The sequence below is a fragment of the Neophocaena asiaeorientalis genome, unplaced genomic scaffold (genome assembly GCF_003031525.2).
Source record: "Neophocaena asiaeorientalis asiaeorientalis breed wild unplaced genomic scaffold, Neophocaena_asiaeorientalis_V1.1 scaffold78, whole genome shotgun sequence".
In the NCBI taxonomy this organism is placed as follows: Eukaryota; Metazoa; Chordata; class Mammalia; order Artiodactyla; family Phocoenidae; genus Neophocaena; species Neophocaena asiaeorientalis.
The window spans coordinates 16,514,338-16,535,115 of NW_020175018.1; the positions used below are offsets into that span (position 1 = coordinate 16,514,338).

The following is a 20,778-nucleotide window of genomic DNA, read 5'->3' on the forward strand; positions in this document are numbered from 1 at the left end:
AAAATCAGTTTAAAAAAAAAAAACAAACCCATAAATGGCATTACATTATGAAATCAACAAACTTGATTGAATTGGGGATCCTGAAGGTAAAAATTAAGAGTTTGCAGGACTAAAGCTGGAATATTCAGGAAATTCTGTATAGTCTTGTGTTAAATAAGAAGCTGTGGGCTTCCCTGGTGGCGCAGTTGTTAAGAATCCACCTCCCAATGCAGGGGACACAGGTTCGAGACCTGGTCCAGGAAGATCCCACATGCTGCAGAGCAACTAAGCCCGTGCGCCACAACTACTGAGCCTGTGCTCTAGAGCCCGCGAGCCACAACTACTGAAGCCCGCACGCCTTAGAGCCCGTGCTCCGCAACAAGAGATGCCACCGCAATGAGAAGCCCGCACACCGCAAGGAAGAGTAGCCCCTGCTCGCCGCAACTAGAGAAAGCCCGCGCGCAGCAACGAAGACCCGTCGCAGCCAAAAATAAATTTATATTAAAAAAAAGAAGCTGTGTCCTTGAGTAACCTTGAGCAACTTCACTTTTCTAAACCTCCGTTTCCTTAATTATTAAAACAAAAAAAAGCAAAAACGAAGAGGGGCTGGACTTGATGACCTTTAATGCCTCCTTTAGCTCCAAAAATGTCCTGATTTTTAAAAGGTGGTTCTAGTCAAACCTTATTCCAATTTCTGGTTTTCTTTCAAGCTTTCTAATTTTCTAAGCTGCCTGGTAACCTCTGCTCTAGGACAAGATGGCTCCCGTTTCCAAGCCCTGCTTGTCCTTCCTGCCACAATTCCAGAGAGTTCGTCTCATTCTACACCCCGCTCGACTCCCTAAATGGATGGCCTGCCTACCAGTAGTGGAATGAGAGTGAACGTAGCTAAGTACCTAAGGTGAGGAAAATGTTCCACTATGCTTCCTGATCAAAAATATTCGCCAGTGCTGAGCCCCTGCAGCCCCTCTGGAACCCAGCGTCCTCTCCCAACCCAAGCGTTCCGAGTGAAAGCGCGGCATCTTGTTGACAATGACAGCAGTCACGCTCAGCAGTACCATATGGGAGCCACAATTTAGCTCCATTAATGCTCTTAATTTGAAGACATCAAGCCCTAATTACACACTGGGTACTAAAAAGGCAAAACCCTTCGCTGGTGCCAGCTACTTAGTGGTACTCTGTTGCCTTAACAGCTGGTTGGGGTATAGTCAGGCCAAGTTGGGCCCGCGAGCTCTCTCGGGTGGAAGAGACCAGCTCCCGGAGCAAAGCAAACAGGAACAATAGGCTCCCCCCTCGCCCCATCTGCATCACCCGCTTTGGCCTCTGGTGGGTCGCCCACTTTAGCCACGTTTTTCCCTGGCCCAGCGGGGTCCCTAGGGAAGCCAGGGCCAACCCAGGAGGACAGGCTCACCTCCTGCTCCAGGTCGCCGTGCAGCCGCAGGAATTTTAACCGCGTGGAGGCACATGGCAACGCACCTGGGGCCAGGGCCCCTGAGCCGCTCAGCAGGGTCTGGAGGAAGAGGTTGTAGTGGAAGTCCACCAGCTCGCAACTCGAGAAAAAGATGATCAACTTCTGGTCTCTCTCAAACTACATCGATACAAAGGGGGAAAAACCGCCACATGTTTTTAAGATCAGGTGACACTTGAAATGAATCTCTTTCTAAAACACATGGGCAGGCTAGCCCCGATCTGGAAACAGAGGCGACAGATGGCTTTGAATTATTTTTAAAAATAACACAGATCCTCCACACTACAAAGAATGTAGGACAGGAAAATGACATAGCTGCAACCTCGAACAGGCCTCTTGTATCTGAGAAAAACAATTATGCTTCAGAGCAAAGCTGCCCTTAGCTGTGTCCCTCTCCCTCACTCGGTCCCGCCATGCACGGCACTCCCCGGCGGGGACTCTGCACACGCAGTCTTGAAGCTGCACCCTCAAGCCCTTCCACCTACTATCTCCCCATATACCAGAGAAAGTTATCACGTGAATCTAGTAAATACACAAACACGATGATTCTTTCAAAAACACGAGCACAGGCTACTGTATTGCCTCACATCCATCGTGTGTGTACCACCTGCGACACTGCCGGTATCAGTCCCAGGAAAGGTATTTGAGGCAGATCTTAAGCTGAACATAATGGCCATCAGCGACCTCGGACTCTTCACCGCAATCCTAGAACCACTGACTGAGAAGATCTCTGCTAAGGTCTGCGCTTGCATCACAGCTCAGTTTGGAAACTTCTGTGTCTGTCTCAGCTCACCGCCTCAATGCCCAACATGAACAAAACTGTGGTCTTTCCCCGGGTCAGGCTGGACCCAGTCCCCAGACCTACCTTGCATTTCTGCAGGATGAAGCCCGCTAGGGAGACAAGCCTCAGTTTGCTGGGAACCACTGTCACGTACTGCTCGAGACTCGCTGGTATGGCAAAGCTGTCCAGCTCATCGCCAGCTTGTGGAGAAGCTTCAGGAATGGCTTTGCTCTTTGGGTTCGACTGGTCATGGCTTTCATCCAGGACAGAAATACTGACTGGGTCATGTAAACTGATATCAGCTAGCCACGTTACACCTTGGAGAAAACGTGAAAAGGACAAAACAACTGACAGGCACACGCTGTAGAACTGGTCACACCCGCAGAGCCCCCACACCACACATCCAGGCCTACTGAGAAGCTCCTGATGGGTGTGTCCCCAAATGCCAGCACTGATCGGCCCCACTGTCAGTCCAGTGGGGACCCACCTATTTCTTCCCAGGGCCCAAAAAGCCATCCACACCACTGGAGTTTCTAAACTCTGACCCGTGGAAGACCACTGAAACAGATGTCTGCCCACCACCCCCCAGAAAGGGTTCTGTGGTCAAGTAAGTTATGAAAACCCTGATAAAAAGCTTTCCCGGGATTCCTTCCCAGGGTTTCCCGGGTTGACAGGCTTTCTCAGGACCTTTATTGTATAAACGTGCACATGAATCTCCAAGAGGGGGAGGTAACGAGTGGCATTTCCCCAACTTTTTGAGCGCAGAATCCCCTTTCCGTGGACTATCTCTTTCTTTTTTAATATTTATTTATTTTACTTTTGGCCGCGTCGGGTCTTAGCTGCAGCACGCGGGCTCTCTAGTTGTGGTGTGCAGGCCCCGTAGCTGTGGCGCTTGGGCTCCAGAGCATGTGGGCTCTGTAGTTTGCGGGCACGCACAGGCTCTCCAGTTGAGGCACCTGGGCTCAGTAGTTGAGGCATGTGGGCTTAGCTTCCCCGCAGCATGTGGGATCTCGGTTCCCCGACCAGGGATCAAACCCGCATCCCCTGCATTGCAAGGAGGATTCTTAACCACTGGACCACCAGGGAAGTCCCATGGATTCTCTCTTAAAGTCACTGTTAGTTAGGATACACTCTGAGAACTGCTGGTGAGTCACGTGGATGGCATCTGGTACGTGCACACCAGAGCAGGCTAGTAAACCGAGTAAAGTGAGAGCTGAATTGTCGCTCAGGCAGGGATTCACGTGCAGGGGGTCCTGGTGGAGAGCGATACAACTTTTCCAAGCCTAGGTGTTCCCATCAACAAAAGAGAGCTAAGAAATTCCATCTTAACGATGATGGAAAGACAGAAATGAGCTTACAGAATATATTTTTAGGATAGATTTCTCTTTAGGAGAAAGGCAGGGTGATTATGCCAAAAAATGAGCTGGGATAGGTTGCCACCTTCAGGACAAGAGCCCTGCTCTCAGCGGGTAGCAATCGCGATCGCAACCTCACGAGACCACCAGGTGGGTGGCAGGCAGCGTCCTCCCCTCCCTCCACACCCTGACGGGAACACAGCAGCCTCCCCTTCCTGTGAGGGCTCTGGGCCTGGGACCTGCCCCTTCTCCCTTTCCCCACGTGCTGGGGACCAGCGAGTCAGGATGATGGGAGAGGGAGGCCGGGAGCACAGGACACATGGTTTGAAGAGCAGTCCTCTCGGACACCTTCCTCCTCGCCCGCTCCCCACCGAGGCTAAGAATCGCTGCTGGGAAACAACGCAGCTTGCATCTAGGCCCTTCCTCTCCATTGAGAAGAAACAGCACCTTCTCAACTCACCTTCCGTGAGCGTTGCCGACAGCAAGACGTTCTGTCGTTCCCGGCACTCGGCATTTACAGCGTTGAGTATCACTGTGATGTCCTTTTCAAAACCCAAATCCAGGATTCTGTGGTTTCAAGGGAGGAGTTTTAATCTACGTGAATGAAGGGAACACTAAGGGGCTCCAGAAGTTTCGGCAAAGACCACAGAAACAGCCCTTTCCTGCTTCCTGGAAGGGCTCACCTGTCTGCTTCGTCCAAAATCAGCCACTGGATCTGACGAAAATGAATGTTCTTTGTGGATTTAATATGATCCACGAGGCGCCCGGGAGTTGCGATGAGGATATTTATTCCCTTCCGGAGTCTGTTTAAAATTATATATCATAAAAGAAAGTAAATCAGATGGAGCCATAGCAATAGAAAACACAGGGGAAAGGCTGAGGAGGAGACAGATTCAAGGCCAGCGCCAACACGCCACAGCTTGAAATCATGACAAACGTAACGACAAGTGGATACAAAGATATATTTAAGTTCTAATTTTTCCCTGAAGTTTCTCTGTCTTACAAAACGTAACTGTTAAGATCTGAAATCCTATTAAAATTGTCTCAGAGGAATCTTTACTATATAACCCAATGCCCTTTATCTGATCCATAGATGCTTCCTAGAATATTCCAGATAGATGGTCACCTAATGTGTTCTTGAAGGCATCTGTGCCGGGGAACCTCCCACCTGAATGCATTATCCCATGCCAACGTGCTTTAATGGTTAGAATGCTTTTTTCTTATACTGGATCCTTGTTGTAACTTCCATGCCATAGGCACTAGCCTTGCCCCATGGACCAGGTGGAATAAATCTAACTTCTTACTCCACAACCATCCTCCATCCCATTAGTCCATAGTAATAAAAGCCTACAACTTTTAGCTGAGTACATTTTCCAGCTGCCCTTGTAATTAAGTGGGCACGTGCCTATGTTATGGCAATAAGATAAATGGATAGAGGGAGCATGCAAATCCCACCAGTACCTTTAAAAAGAGGAGGTGTGATTATCTTTGTTCCTACCGGCAGGGAATCAGATATAATGGCTGGAGCTCCAACAACTATCTAACACTATGAGGAAAGCCTGAAAATGGAAGCTTCACTCAGCGGCACAAAAAGCCAGAATGAGCCGGGGTCCCCACGTTGGTGCGTGCACCATGCCAGCCCCGACGACTACCGTCACGCTTCTTAAATGTGAAAGAAAAAGAAAAAACTTCCATATTGTTTGCGCCACTGCTGTTGTTAGTTACAGCAGAATCTTACCCTAACCGATACCCGAAGGTTTCAAGCCGAATATTTGCTCCTCAGTTACAGACTACACACATAGTTGAGCATAACTACTAAGCATTAAGCTATAATAAAATAAAAACGTTTTTAAAAGAATGCACAAAATTTGGAATTTACTTCTTGCAACAATTTTCTACCGACACCCATTAGCAATTCTAACATAGAATTAGGAATGAATGCATTTGGGTGAAGGAAGCAAGATGCAAAGCATTATGTAGGTTTATAATCTCGTTTCTGTAAAATCAAACAACAAAAATCCCAAACTCCCACTATCCACAAAAGGGAGTCAGGGGGGATGTATCCTTAACAAGGGGGGACCGTGGGTCTCGGGGGCCGGGGCGGGGTTGAGATTTGGGAAGGTAACGAGCTGTTACTGCCCACATCAAAAGGGAGCCCCTGGTAGTTTCACCAAATATTTTTACAAATAGCACCGTTTAGAGGGACCGCTCCCTGGGCACTCAATCTGTCCCCACACACTGGGACTAGGAACCCTCATCTGAGACAGGGCTCTCCCCAGGCTGAGAAGGGCCAGAGTCTTACTGAAGAGGAAGACAGAACAGACTTGAAAAGGAATTAACAATAACCAAACCTCGCCCTACCTGGCTTTTTCTGATTTTCTCTTCTCTCCTCCCATTAACACTCCGGGCACAATCCAGGTAAACGGCTACAGAAAGACATCAGACCAAAATCAATGCAAAGCCCCATTTACTGCAGAGGCTGATTCCAAATTCCCTTTCCTGAAGGAAGTCGTGAGGGAGGACTCGGCTTTTCATTGCAGGAGGTATTACTGTGCAGACACAATTCCTAGGCCTTGCCAGGCCCGTGGATATTAGCGGTAACTTAAATCATACCTATGCGACTAGCTTCCGACACTGTAAGAGAGAAATGTGGGCTTTTTAAGTGATTCAGGTAGCTTCTCTGCCGTTCCCTGTACAGCGTGAATTGAAAACACAATTCAGTAAGTCTACTGCCTTTTTGTTTTTTCCTTTTTGGTTAAGATCAAACCCAAGTACAACGCTTCCTTACTCCCACTCGTGATAAAAGAAAAGAGAGATCAATTCTCAATCTAATTCGGTGGGCTGGCAGCCTTTGGCTTGGAAGCTTTCTCTTCTTTCTTAAACGAACGCTACTTGCAGCTTGTTAAGTTGCTTTCACGGGATCACCTTAAGGTTGTACCTGTGAGTCTCTGTAGGTGGCTTGCTAGTGACGATGATGAACAGATTACAGGACCCGAAGTACCAGTGAACACTAACAGTCTCACTAAACTAGAAATTGGTGATTCGTAAGGTTCAGATCAATAAAATCCTGCAAACTGTATCTGGGGTGAGCAGAGACATCCAGGGAATCCAAGGAAAACCGCAGTAATTCCTAGCTCTTTGAAAATAAAGAAAAGACCGGTATCTTTCTCTTTCCTCAAAAAGTCAGGAAAAAAAAGACAAAAGTGAACTCATGGCTTGCCTTACCTTAAGCAGTTTCTGGACAGTATCAAAGCTTTGTAGGGCCAGCTGTAAATGTTAAAAAGTTAAGAGTTAATGAGCGAGGTCCCTTCTTACCTTTTTACTTATTTTTAAAAACTTAAGACGGTGTAAAGTGATAAGGATCCAACCCTGGACCTCAAGTTAGGATTAAAAAAAAAAAAGCCCTATACACAGAATCTACTTGGGAAATACACCTTGTTCTTAGACTGATTCTGAAAACTGTCGGTCTGGAGAACGTGGCTAGAGACATCGCATCTATTTCTTGGACATACACAAACACAGTGTTCTGTGCTCCCTCTGCTGGCTCAAATTCCCAGAGTACCACACAGAGAAGTACAGTCTATGGCACACAAAGATGGAAGAAAATGAAACAGAGTCAACCTGTTTGGAAAGAGAGAGAATGTAATATGTGTGAAGGGGTAAACCAAACAGTGACGCAACAGGCTAGCCTTGGGAACGTTACTTTACAGGTGACGTGACTATATCCTAAGGCTGTGCTGGGGCAGAGCAGTAGCTAAAGACAGAGACGGTCATTTCCCAAGTTTATTAAAGGGGGAAAATAATAAAAAACCAACAAACCCAGTGGAAACCAGAGAAAAGAGAAAATTAATGTACTGAATGGTTTATAACCATTAACAACCATCAACAAAACCTCTACATAATCCTTTTATCCAAGGATATATATATATACAGTTTCCACACGTTTTGTATTCAGGAAGCATCTCAGGGAAGTAGCAAGTTTGCTTCTGTAAAAATTTAAATAGCTCTGTGCCTGCTCCTTCAATGGATGGAGCTGAGACAGGATGCTGCAGGCTGTACAGAAACCTCCATTGTCATGATCGATTCTCTGCAGGGAAGTGATTAGTGTTTGATACAGGAAACAGATACCCTAATCTGAAATTGCCTCTGAAGGCAAATAAAATAAATCGGATAGAAGAGATTTCCACCAAGAAAGAAGAAAAACATCAAGAAGCTTAACTTTCAGAAACAGGTAAAATTTTTGGTATAGTAGCTTCTTAAAAAACTAAAAGTTCATTTGTAGGGTCAACTGCTTTTATTTTTTAATTAAGTTGTAAAAGAAAACAACGGTGTACAAAAATGTGATTATTTTAATTCCTTTTATAAGGACAGAAATTTACAGTGTCATTAGTTTTTAGATAACAGAGAAACACTTTTCCAAAACCAAAAAAACTTCTGGTTTTCAAAGAGTACTTGAATTTTTCTTCTTGTCAGGAACCAGAAGGATGGTTCCTGGGCAAAGGAAAGGGTGTCGTGATTTGTGCAGCAGGGAGAAAAATGGTAAAACCACTTTTAAATTCAACGATATCACTGAAAGTACTTGCTTAGCACTCGGAAAGTGGGACTGCTTACCTCTCTTGTTGGCACTAGTATCAGAGCATAGGGGCCGTCACCACGCTGTTGACACAGAAGGAAAGAAATGCCATGAGTTGAATGAACGCAGGTCACAGAGGTCCAGAAGGGGAGATTAAGAGTGGCCACTTGTAAACATCAGGAGCAGTTCATTAAAGAGATAAGCCTGCCCACTACCCTCATGATTACACGACATTAATCTAGAAGTTCTGGCCCACGCAATCAGAAAAGACAAAGAAATATATATGAAGCTGGAAAGTAGGAAGTAAAGTTGCCGTTATTAGCAGATGATATTTTATCCTAAAAAAAAAAAACAAAAATAACTTAAGAAATCGGGACTTGAGGATTTCCCTGGTGGTGCAGTGGTTAAGAATCTGCCTGCCAATGCAGGGGACACGGGTTTGATCTCTGGTCCAGGAAGATCCCACATGCCGTGGAGCAACTAAGCCCATGTGCCACAACTACTGAGCCTGTGCTCTAGACCCCGTGAGCCACAATCACTGAGCCCACGTGCCTAGAGCCCATGCTCCGCAACAAGAGAAGCCGCCGCAGTGAGAAGCCCGCGCACCGCGACGAAGAGTAGCCCCCGCTTGCCACAACTAGAGAAAGCCTGCGCGTAGCAACAAAGACCCAATGCAGACAAAAATAAATCAATTAAATAAATTAAAAAAAAAGAAATCACTTGAAAATCTACTACAAAAGAGACAAGTCAACTAGCTGAATACAAAATTAATACAGAAAAATCAACAGCCTTCCAACACAGAAAGTTAGATGGAATCACACTTAGAATAGCAAAAAAGGTTAAAAAAAATAAGCTTCACAAAAAATGCACAAAATCTATACAATAAAAAATTTTAAATACCTCTAAGGCACATAAAATAAAATCTGAATAAATGGAACAATGTATCCTATTCTTGGATAAGAAGACTTAATATTATAAATAAGCTAATTCCCCCTAAATCAATCCACAAATGTTATGTAATTCTAATGAAAATGCCATGAACATGCATATTTATGCATATATAAAGTATCTAAAACATGCCACGAGTATACATACATACGCACATAAAAAATAATATATATGACCAGACAAGCTGATTTCAAAGTTCATATGGAAAAATAAATGTGCAAGAATAATCAGGACATTTCTGAACAACATCAGATGACAGGACAACTTAAATCTCCAGTAGTTTTAAAAAACTGGTGCTAGCACATAGAGAATACAGTAACAAATACAGCCTAGAATAGAATCAAACACATATAGAAAGTCAGGAGATATGATGAGGCAATTTATGTCAGCAGTGAAAAGATGGATACCTCAAATGTCCTTTTAGAAAAAAAATTAAGTTAGAAAAATAAAGTTGGAATTAAGTTGGCCTTTTTACAGATGACATAAAACTCAGAAACTATAAAACTCTGATAAATTTTATTACATAAAAATGTTTAAATTTCAGAATGGAAAAGTAATACCTAAAGAAAATTAGTCAAATGACAATGTGGGGAAAAAAAGTATGCCACACATAAGAGAAAGGGCCAATTTCTTAGTCTATAAAGAAAGTTTGTAATTCAATTAAAAAAAAAAATAAATAAGACCAACGACTCAAATAGAAAAATGGAGAGGGATATAACAGCTGATTTATGGAAATAAGAATTCAAAATATGGCTTTTAAATGTACGAAAAGATGTTCAACTTTACTCCTAAGAGAAATTCAAATCAAAACTATGATACAATATTTTTCCCCTGTCAAATGAGCAAAAATAAAACAGCCGATAGGGTTGATAAAGGCACAGGCACACGGGAACTCTTATACACTGTCGGTGGGAATCCAAATTGGTGTAACTCCTTTAAAGATCAATTTTGGTATTATCTACCAAATAAAAATGCAAACTCCACTTACAGGAATTTCTCAAAAAGAGAGACTCACACGTGTGTATAAAGAAGTTGCTTAATTGCTTTCTTTGTAGCAAAATGTTGAACACAATGTAAATTCCACCAACGAGGGAATGACAATGATTTATGGAACATACTTACAGTGGAAGACTAGGCAGCCATTAAAAAAACAAGGCGGGTCAACGCGGTATTGATAAGAAACCATCCCCAAAACATATTAAGTGAACAAAAGCAAGGCACAGACAATCATGCACAGCAAGCAACCATTTGTGTATCAAACAAACAAAAACTTCAACGAAAGGGGGAGGGGAACCATGTATAGTCAGATTTGCTTTATATGCAAAAGATATCCTTGGAAGGATTAAACGAGAGACTGGCGATAAGGACCATCCCATCCTGAGAGAAGAACTGTGCCACTCAGGGCAAGGGGCAGTAGAACGACTTACCTGTCACTGTATATTTTTTGGTGCTCTTCAAATTTTTTTAACATGTACGTTACACCTACAAGTAACAGTAACAATAACAGAAGAAAACAAAGTAATCTGACAAGGGCCAGGAAGTCAGCGGTGCCTTGCATCTCCCAAGCGCTCACAGACACTTAGGGAATGAATCGAATACGTTAGTGTAAAAGCTAAGCACAGATTTAGCAGCAAACTAAATTACAAGTGTGGTTTTCATATTTTGCGTAGGAAACGTTTACCTACAAGGAGAAAAGGATTTGGAATTCAAACTGCAGCCGTCTGTACTCAACATCGACTTTGCGAGACTGCGCTGAAGCCGGGCGAGGAACAGTAAACGTGTTAGTACAACGGTATCAACACAGCAGCGTTAGAGATTCTGACATTTCAAAAGGTGTTACTACACAGAGAAGAAAGACCAATCAGTTCCTCGCAGGGAAGAAGTGAGTGAGGAAGGATGGATGGGATGTTAAAAAGAAATCAGAGCCCAAAGAGCTGAAAGTATGAAAACACAGAAAAGCAGTCCGTTTTCATTCCGTCATCTGAAGTAACTGAAGACTCTGCTGGTACCTTGAATCTGCTGCTCCCTCCAGATAGGTTTTTTTTTTACAGGTCAAACCTGTTTACAGCGAACTCCAAGGGCCTGTACTGAGCATCACTTGAAATAAGTGAATTACATTTGGGCTTGTTCAATCGTCTCTACAGACTATTCCAATCTTTAATAGAACAAGCTGTTACGGACATTAAAAAATACTTGAGTAAATAAGAACAACGACATGGTTGGTTAACACTCTGGATCTGAGCAATTCGGAACACTGCCCTTCAAACCAGCCACACGTCCCTGTTGCTGACAATGACGGTGGAGACTTAGGGAGCAGGTATTATCGCCACCAGGCGCTTGGAAGCGGGTCTCAACTCTCCCCGTGTGCGGACTCCCTGAATCCTCCCGGCAACCCCAGGACACAGGCACCGCCGTGATCCCCCACGAGGCACACTAGGATGAGGTGATGTGCTAACGTCACACTCAGACCCAGGATCTGAGCAGAGCCTCCGCCATGCTGTCCGCCTGAGGAATGTAGTCGCATGTCTCCTGTCCTCCGTTCACGGATCCAGCAAATGAGACAGCTGGGCCAGAACTGTAGGACCCACGCCAGATCAAGTACACGCCCAAACTCTGCAACTTTCCAGGAAGAGAAAACCCTCTACTAGAAGTTCTCCTGGAGTATCTAAACGGATGAGACTTTACCACACCGGCCTAATAATTCACATTTCCTCTCTAACCTACACCGGGTACGATGCTGAGGCCCTCGTGTGAAGCACCGCACTGCAAAGTGCCCAATGGAAGAAAACATCAGTCACCTGCAGGAAACAGAATTCCCACTCACCCGCCTCAGAGAAAACTGGCATTAGTGTGAAAAGTATCCTTCTCATCTCTGTGTGTGTACACACATATATATGTATATAAATGCAGAATTATTAGTTATGAAATTGCAGTCATATTATACATACTGTTTTATAACGGGCCTTTTTAACATGGCAAGAATGCCTGTCAAGGTCACAAACAGAAACTGAAGAGAACAGCACTTTTAGTAACTATATAAGGTTCCACCATTTGGATGACTGTGGAGGATTTATTGATTTAAAAATCATTTAAATAAAGTTTAAGTAACATTTAAATGTATTCATTCTGAAATAATTTCGGGCTTACAAAAAACTGCACAAATAGTTCAAAGAACTCCCTCACACCCTTCTCCCAGCTTCCTTATATGGTACTGATTCTCAAAATCACAGTACAATGATCAAACAGGAAAGTAACACGGATTCACTACTACCAGTTAATTTATAGCCTCATTCAAAGTTCATTAACTGACCTATTAACATGCTTTTTCCAGACTAAGACCCGATTCAGGACCACGCAGCATTTAGCTGTCATGACTCCTTCGCCTCTCTTACTCTGGGGTAGCTCTTCAGTATCTCTTTGTCTTTTGTGACCTTAACACCATTGAAGAGCACTGGCCAGTCACTCTGTAGAATGTCCTTTGACTTGGCTTCGTCTGATGTTTATGACTAAATTAGAGTTGTGCATTTCTGGCAAGAAAACCAGAGAAGTACTGTTTCATCCTTCACGCACCCATCAGGAGACACATTAGGCCAACACATCCCGGCACTGGTGAGGCCCCATCCAACCACCTGGTTAAGGTGGCACCAGCCAGGCTTCCCCACTGTAAAGTTACCATTTTTTTCCTGTATCTTCTGGATACATACTTTGAGACTGTGTAAATATCCCATTTTCATCACACTTTAATCCACTCATTTTAGCATCTCTGATGATTCCTGTGTCATTTGCCAAATGATGACGTCCTACAAGTACTCACTGGAATTCTAGTATAAGGAAGGGCTTTCCCTCGTCCCACCTATTTATTCAATAATTCGTTTATATCAGCTTGGACTCAACAGGTATTTGTTTTAGACTGTGGGCTGTAATCCAACACCATCATTATTTGTTTTGTCTTTCAAATAACAGGCAGGCTCAATATACATCTAATTCTGCATGTCGCAACTGAGGAAAAAGTAACCAACTAGCTCATCATCTGTTTGTGAACCCATCTCCCTTCCTATTTCTGATCTCAGTTTCCTCTCAACTGAGAATAACCAGGGTGTATATGTGAAATTCTGGGCTGGGTCTGGAGATGACAACTATGCCTACGGAACATGGCAGTCACACGGCCTCCTAGGGGACCATTCCAAGGAACCCAGTGCTGGCCCCTCTGGCCCAGGCGCTAAGTGTGTTTCGCAACTGAAGATAGGTCCTAGGAAATACTAAATACAAGGTGGCCCAACCGTCACACCCGCTAGTTGGGTACTTATTTTCACTTCTACTATTCATGACAAACCACTGTTTTCAATACAATGTTCACCTTTCTCAGTCAGAAGAGCTTGGCCTCTGGAGCCAAGGAGAATGGAGGTGGAAACCCAGCTCCACAATCACTCCCCACAGGAAGTTATTTAACTTCCTCAAGCCTCCTTTTTTTGTTTCTTTTTTTTTTTTTAAATCGAGATAATAATAGTAGTACCTTCCAACCCGGTGGGACTGGGGTAGTTAGAGAGTCAAGAAGACAACACAAGCAAAGCATTCGGCACGACGTCTGACACAGGGGGAGCATCTTACAAACATTCCCTGTTAGAACTACTAGGATGACTGCTACATTTGTTTGTATTTATTCTATTCCACTCTGAGCACGGTCTTCAGATGCAATGTGCTTATGTGATAAATGAACTAAAAAGAGGCAGGAAAACAAAGCTAACTGAAAAGATTCTTTTGGTCCCAATATTACTGCTTTGGTTCAGTTTGACGGCTTCTTATGCACTGTGAACAATGACAGGAAAACATACTTTCTTTTCTATTTTTTTCTTTTTTTTTGGCCACACCACGCGGCTTGCAGGATCTTAGTTCCCCGACCGGGGATTGAACCCAGGCCCTCGGCAGTGAAAGCGCCAAGTCCTAACCACTGGACTGCCAGGGAATTCCCAGAAAAACACACTTTCTACTCACCTGTATTTTGGATTTCATTGCTTGAAGAGACTGGACCACAGGGATGCAATAGGCAAGAGTTTTACCTTTTAAAAAAGAACAAGAGCCATCAAAATCACAGAGCCTGTAGATGTCAGAAAACCAGAGACAGTAAATGAACCGGCACTGCTACCTCTGGGCCGTCCTGAAGTCTGGGGACAGGAAAAGCGCACTCACATCCGGGTGGAAACGGAAGCCACCTGTCTGTCACAACTCCTAGCCCTGCTTTGTAAATTCAGTACTTCTAACAAACCTGCACCTTCAGCCCCTTTAACGTCTAACAAGGGAGACAATGAGACATTTCCAAGGTCACACAGAAGCTCAACTCAATGACTGTCCCTAGAAACTAGAAAACTCCCTCTCTGGGGTCACCTCAACCTCTCAAAGGGGTTTCCGTGGTGCTTCCATGGTGAGAAGCCAGCCAGTCTGAAACCCCAGAGCTGGCCTCTAAAGATCAAGGAGAAACCAAGGATGGCAAAAACTTTGGGCTTCCACCCACCGGAAAGGTGGCTGAGCTGGGGGAGCAGAGAATCGCCGACCTGCCACTAAGAGCACAAGAGGGTCAGAAGAGCAAGTCCAGACTGTTCTGGAAGGCGCCAGAACGGTGTTCCGTGTTCTAGCAAAACAACTGGCATCCGATCAGCGTGTGCTCACAGCAAGGCTGTTTTAATACCAGAAGGAAATAGTCATCACCCACTGGAGGAAAGACAGGCAGCTCTGGCCATAGACGGTGGGACCAGGCAAAGCCCTGAGATGGCTCTGAGAAATGATAGCAGACTTGACTCCTTCCTGATCACGGGCCCCACTGATCATCCCCTTCCTTCCAGCGCTCTAATCAGAAGCAAGCATGGCCGCCCCTCCCCCAAACCAAACAAAGCAGCCGCCACCACGACAGACACCTCACTACACAACCCACCACGTGACCATGGAGGAAGGGCGGAAATCAAATGACAACTGACCTGAGCCAGTCTGGGATCTCACGAGAGCATCTCTGCCTTCCAGCAACACAGGGATACTTTGCTTCTGAACGCTGGGGCCGCCCAAAGGAAAGAGCACACGGTTATCTGTAAAGTACCACCTGCCCATGTTTACACGCAGAGATGCAAGATACACAAGATGCGATGACCCCAGGCTCTATCTCCTGCCGCCTCAGAGGTTACCTAAACAGTCACGGGAAGGGCTGAGAAACCTCTGATGGTTAGAAGAATAAAACCTCAGTTAGATTTTTGGAACTTTTGGGGCTGCAAATGTTGAGGCAAGCCGGAGACTGGCCGTTCTACTAGACTACTTAAAAAGAAAAATGGGACAGGCGTGATGACAAGCTGCAGCCACCACAAAAGCACACCACACACTCTCCTGCCTTCTGAACCAGGGAATATGAAACAATAAAACATTATGGAAAGATTCCCAAGCAGAAGAGTGAAAGGAAGCTTGTGAGCCACACAGACAGCCAGGAACTGCTGTCCGTTCTCTAGAAAACCAAATACGGCTGCTACGGACACGGTAAGATGTGTGTCCACGTGTGTACTCAAAAACAAACAACTAAAACAGCAAAGTCCTACTGCACAGCACAGGGAACTATATTCCATATCCCATGATAAACCACAACGGAAAAGAGTACGAAAAAGAATATATATGTATAACTGAATCACTTTGCTGTACAGCAGAAATGAACACAACGTTGTAAATCAACTAGACTTCAATAAAGTAAAATAAAAAGTCCAAGAGGGTATGGAAATCACTTACATTTGGTTTCTAAGACTGAACAAAAATAATAAAGGGGTTTCTTATTTTATTCTGTGACACTCTTATTAATGTTTACTTCTAAGTGAAAGGTGACTTATTAAAATGTACAGAAGCATACACACTCAAAGAGAGGGGGGTCATCCCTGCCCCACACCTGTCACCACTCCATTTGTTTTCCAGGGGTTGTCACTAACATTTAAAAACTTTTTTCAGCATCCCATTATATCCAACTAAGTATTTACTCCTATCTTGTAGCTGACTCTAATTCTTACTACTAAGAAATGACAAGATAAATTCTGTATTCTAGACAAGATAGTTTCAGGAAGCACAGACAACAGTGGGATCTTATGCAGACCATCTTCTGGACCAGAGATCTCTTACAGTTTAGAGCTGAGGGCAGAAGGGGACGGAGACCCAGTCCCTCCATCTCCCAGGTGGGGAAGCTGAGCAGCTACCCAGCCCTCGAGGGTCAATAATCTGGCCTGTTCTCTAATGCCAAGACACAAGTTTGCTGTCCTTCACAGACAATTCAGATTTCATCTGTTTATACCCACTTAAACCCTGAGAAAATCAAGACTGACCCAGAGCTCTTACCTGGTCATACTAGACATTTTAAAAACCGTATTTATTGTGGAAATCTAAGAGAAAAGACAAAAAACAAAACAAAACTTTTCTTTAACAAATTTTTTGGGAAAATATATTTAATGCAAATAAGGATGCAAAAAAGGGGAAAATACTGGGGCAAAAATGGATGACCACGATCAAATCAAGTTCCTCTAACCCAGTGGTTCTCAACTGGGGGTGGTTCTGAGCACTGCCTCCCCCGGACCTCCCAATGTCTGAAGAAATTGTTGGTTGTTACAGCTGCGGGTGGGGATGCTACTGGCATTCAGTGAGTAGAGACCCAGGATGCTGCCATACATCCTGCAACGCACGGGGCAGCCCCCGTGACACAGAGTCCCCATCCCCAGGCGTGCACGGTACCAAGGCTGGGAAACGCCACTCCAACCCGTAGGTGAGAGAGCAAGTATAGGTAACCCACCCGAAAGAAGGAGTAGGTAAGCCGTGACCGTATGAGCCAAGGAAATCCAGACTCCCTAAAAGTGAATGTATGTTTCTCACCTTACTCATAAGTAAGGCTAGAACACTCATTCATGGTTTTTTTGTTGGTTTTTTTTTTTGAGAGTCCATTTGTTTGTAGCAAATGCATGTTTAAAGAGCCCCTTCTTCCTTCAATCATTTATAACTCCCTTAACAGCAAGATGCCGGTTCAGTTCCCTCTCCTAGGGTCCCTATGACATCAGCCACCCAGAATAGCCCTGATGTCATTATCTATCCAGTAATTATGAGGTGGATTTCAAGTTCGATATGTGGAGTCTCAGTCCTAAAGTGAATGAGGTGAGGAAAGTCTTTAGAGTTCTTTAAAAAAAGAGGGGGAGTGGGGTGCGGACAGTGAACAGACTCCTAAGTTCACGTGAATGGTCCTGGAAGAGCATCTTAGCAATCTGAGTTCATCCAGGTAACTTGACGCACAAATAACCATTCTTTGATTTTTTTTTCTTCCTAGAACTGTCATTTCACAGACATTCTGAATGAACAGACCAAAAAAATCGACACACCAATAAAACATGGAGGGATACTTACTAGGTGTGGGTGGAGGTCCAGGGCTTGAAAAGCATCTGAAGTGAACACTTTTTCTTGCACCTGCTTTACTACAGGTCTGCAAATGACGAACAAGACGCGGGCATCAGTTCCAAGAAACAAAGAAAAAGGCAGAAGACACTTAATTCCCTTTATTCTCGAAGGGTGTCTACACGTGGACATACCTGTGGAGTTCTGGAATCTCAGGGTTGTTTTTAAACAGGGACGAAGTCTTAATGCCCGGTTTCCGTTCCTGGTTTCCATCACTCGCACCAGCTGAAGACCTCTTGGGAGAAAACGTTTTCTGTGCCTTCCCCTTCAAAGTCCTTGGAGTTTCTTTAGCAACACTTTTCTTGGCCGGGAGAAATGATGTTTCACTCCTCCGTTTCGCTGGGGGAGCCTCACTGGACGCTTGGTATTTTCTTCTGGTGGCTGCCGCTTGCTGCATCGTTCCCAAAAGGAAAGAGCGACCAGAGATGCGTTAGTCCATGAAAACAGACCTCAGAGTGAAGCCTGACTGCCCACAGAATCGCATCTCTCCCTGCAGAGATCATTACGCCCCATATGTCAAGCAACAGCTTAGGGTCTGCAATCAGATTCTTTGACTCAACCCTTTTTTTTCCCCCAAAAAGGAAAAAAAAAAAAAAAAACCCAGAAACCTCAGCTGATCCATCTACTAGACCTCACCAATCATCTTAACCTTCAACTCCACCGAGATAATCAAGGGAGAAACATTTTTCAGGCTGCATTTTAACAAATGGAGTCTGTTTGCAGGGAGGAGAGGACCCACCTTGTGAAGTGTGCAAGCTATGTCAATCCAAATCTCTAGGAATCCATGTACACGACAGGAACAAGAAAGAGGGGAAATGAATCTTTTCTCTTGCCACCAACAAAGCCCATCGGTGACTACGTAAGCTGCATCCCAGCTTATGCCCAGGAAGCGGAAACCTTCATTACCGCTCTACCCCAGAGCGATTGGATCGCTGTCATTCTCTGCCCTCAAGCTGCTCCCCCAGATTCAGATGGCTTGGAGACGATTCCTCCTCCCAGTTTCCATTCCAAATGAGGATTCAGCTCCATCCATCACCTCTATCACAATTCCTTCCAACTCTCCTCGCCTTTCCATTCCCTGTCTGATCGCCGAGTACAGGCTACAACGTGAGACACTTTCTTTCCTGTTGCTTCTCATTTCCGTAACATGAATGTTGTTAAATGTATGATGTCCAAACTTCCCCTAGGAGAAGTTCATCCAATTCCTCTATTTTCCTTGGCCTTCTCTTCCAATTTACATTACACATGAATATAAAAACATCCTGTGAGTAGCTAGGAATTGTTATTCTGGAGTTCTGGTTTCTCTTGGAATATGTTATTTTCCCCTTGGCTTGAAATCATGACTTCTGTGTACACATCAGCTTGCTTTAGCCATGACTGTCAGCTTTTTTTTTTTTTTTTTTTTTGTACGTGGGCCTCTCACCGTTGCGGCCTCTCCCGTTGCGGAGCACAGGCTCCGGATGCACAGGCTCAGCGGCCATGGCTCACGGGCCCAGCCGCTCCGCGGCATGTGGGATCCTCCCAGACCAGGGCACGAACCCGTGTCCCCTGCGTCGGCAGGCGGACTCTCAACCACTGCGCCACCAGGGCAGCCCGACTGTCAGCTTTTGAGTAACCTAGCAATAACAATAGTTCTTTGTTCCTGGCAACCCTAAGGGCTCCTATAGCTAAATAATTCGATACATACAACTTCAAATATTTAGTATTAATATTTAGTATTAATGAAGTAGGTACTGATCTGCTTCATTTTACAAATTTTACAAATTTATTTTTACGAAGTCCCAAATTTTCAGACTAAGAAGAGTTGAAGTCAACTTTCAGGTCGGAATGAAATGTGCAGATCTTACCTGGTTTACAGACCCACAGGCTCTCGGAGCACAAAAAGGCCCAAAGGCCTTTCCCCGCAACGCATGTGTGGACTTCCCATCACCAGACCCCCTGACAGGCGGCCCTGCAGCTCCTGCCTGTACCTCCTCCTACTGTCCTCCATCCCATGAGGCAGCCCATTCTGTCCCCAACCAAGTTCTAGGGGCTGGGAAGCTGTTTCTGACATTCAGGCAAGACCTGTCTCCTAGAAGATCCATCTACTAGTTTGCAGTTTGCTTTCTGCGGCAACTCTTGTATGTCACATTCCTTCATTCATCACAGCACTCCTCGTTTTCCTCCTTCTTTGGACTAAATATCCCAAACAGGACACAAACTTTAGATCCCTTACCATCCCGGTCACTCTTTATTCCCATGTCAACGTCTCTCTAAAGGCAAGTGTTCCGAATTAAGCACAGGATCAGGCAGGCTTTCCATTTCTCGACTAAAACTGAAAACGTGTAATGAGAGCTACAAAGCCCTTTAGAATCTAACCTCGGCCCATCTCACCAGTCTCAGCTTTACCCTCTGCTGTCCCGGACTTCCTTAAATTCCTAGAATGTACCAAGCTCCTTCTCTCCTCAGGGCCTTTGCACATGTTACTCCTACACCCGTGTCCCCAGCCCTCCCCTCATACTCATCCTTCAGATCTAGGGCTACCTGCTGCGTCCTCAGAAGAGCCTTTCCTGACCTCCTCTCTCCACCTGTCAAACCAGGGTGCCTGCTCTTGGCTCTCCTGGCACCCTTATTCTCCTTTGCAGCACTCAGTAAAATAATATAGCACATAATTCATTGTGTGATGTCTGTCTTCCCCATTAGATTGGAAGAAATGGACAAGCCTGTCCCAGGCTTGCACTGAATCCCCTGCACAGGACCACGTCTGGCACAACGTAAGTGCTCAATAAATAATTGTAAGATTAATGAGTAACACGTGATGGAATTAGCCTTTTCCGTGATCTGGATCTATTCTATTTGTTAGTTCCCCCGCACCCCACCAGCATCCACAACACATTCATTTAAAAAACTGGCCACCGTCAAGTAGCTTGGTTCTGAAGATACAAAGGTTAGACAAGCCCTTGAAGAAGTCACAGACTAGCGGAAGAGACAAAAGTGTAAAATCGCAAATCTAAACCTGTATTTGTACTACAGAAGAGGTACAGACAGAGGGTTATTTGGGCACAAAACATGAAGTAAGACTACCATGGCCCACAGCGAGGGGAAGGGAGGCAAAGATAAAGGAATGCTTCATGAGGTGGCATTTGAGCAGAGAAGAGCAGGGACACATCTGGATCTTCTAAAAATAAGCAAGAGCCTGAGTCTGCTCCCCCACCTGCATATTGAGGGGATTATGGCAGGTGACCTCTAG

The 20,778-nt window shown here is 44.8% G+C and overlaps 1 protein-coding gene across 1 annotated transcript in view; it reads right to left on the reverse strand.

Moving 5' to 3' along the window:
* Positions 1 to 20,778, reverse strand: part of DDX31 (DEAD-box helicase 31) — a 73,227-nt gene that overhangs the window by 49,978 nt on the left and 2,471 nt on the right. The window contains 12 exon segments of the mRNA XM_024762726.1: positions 1,388 to 1,564; positions 2,310 to 2,542; positions 4,041 to 4,147; positions 4,264 to 4,383; positions 5,942 to 6,006; positions 6,806 to 6,847; positions 8,192 to 8,236; positions 14,094 to 14,158; positions 15,071 to 15,141; positions 16,452 to 16,495; positions 17,502 to 17,577; positions 17,684 to 17,940. Of these exon segments, the coding sequence (XP_024618494.1) occupies positions 1,388 to 1,564; positions 2,310 to 2,542; positions 4,041 to 4,147; positions 4,264 to 4,383; positions 5,942 to 6,006; positions 6,806 to 6,847; positions 8,192 to 8,236; positions 14,094 to 14,158; positions 15,071 to 15,141; positions 16,452 to 16,495; positions 17,502 to 17,577; positions 17,684 to 17,940 (1,302 nt within the window).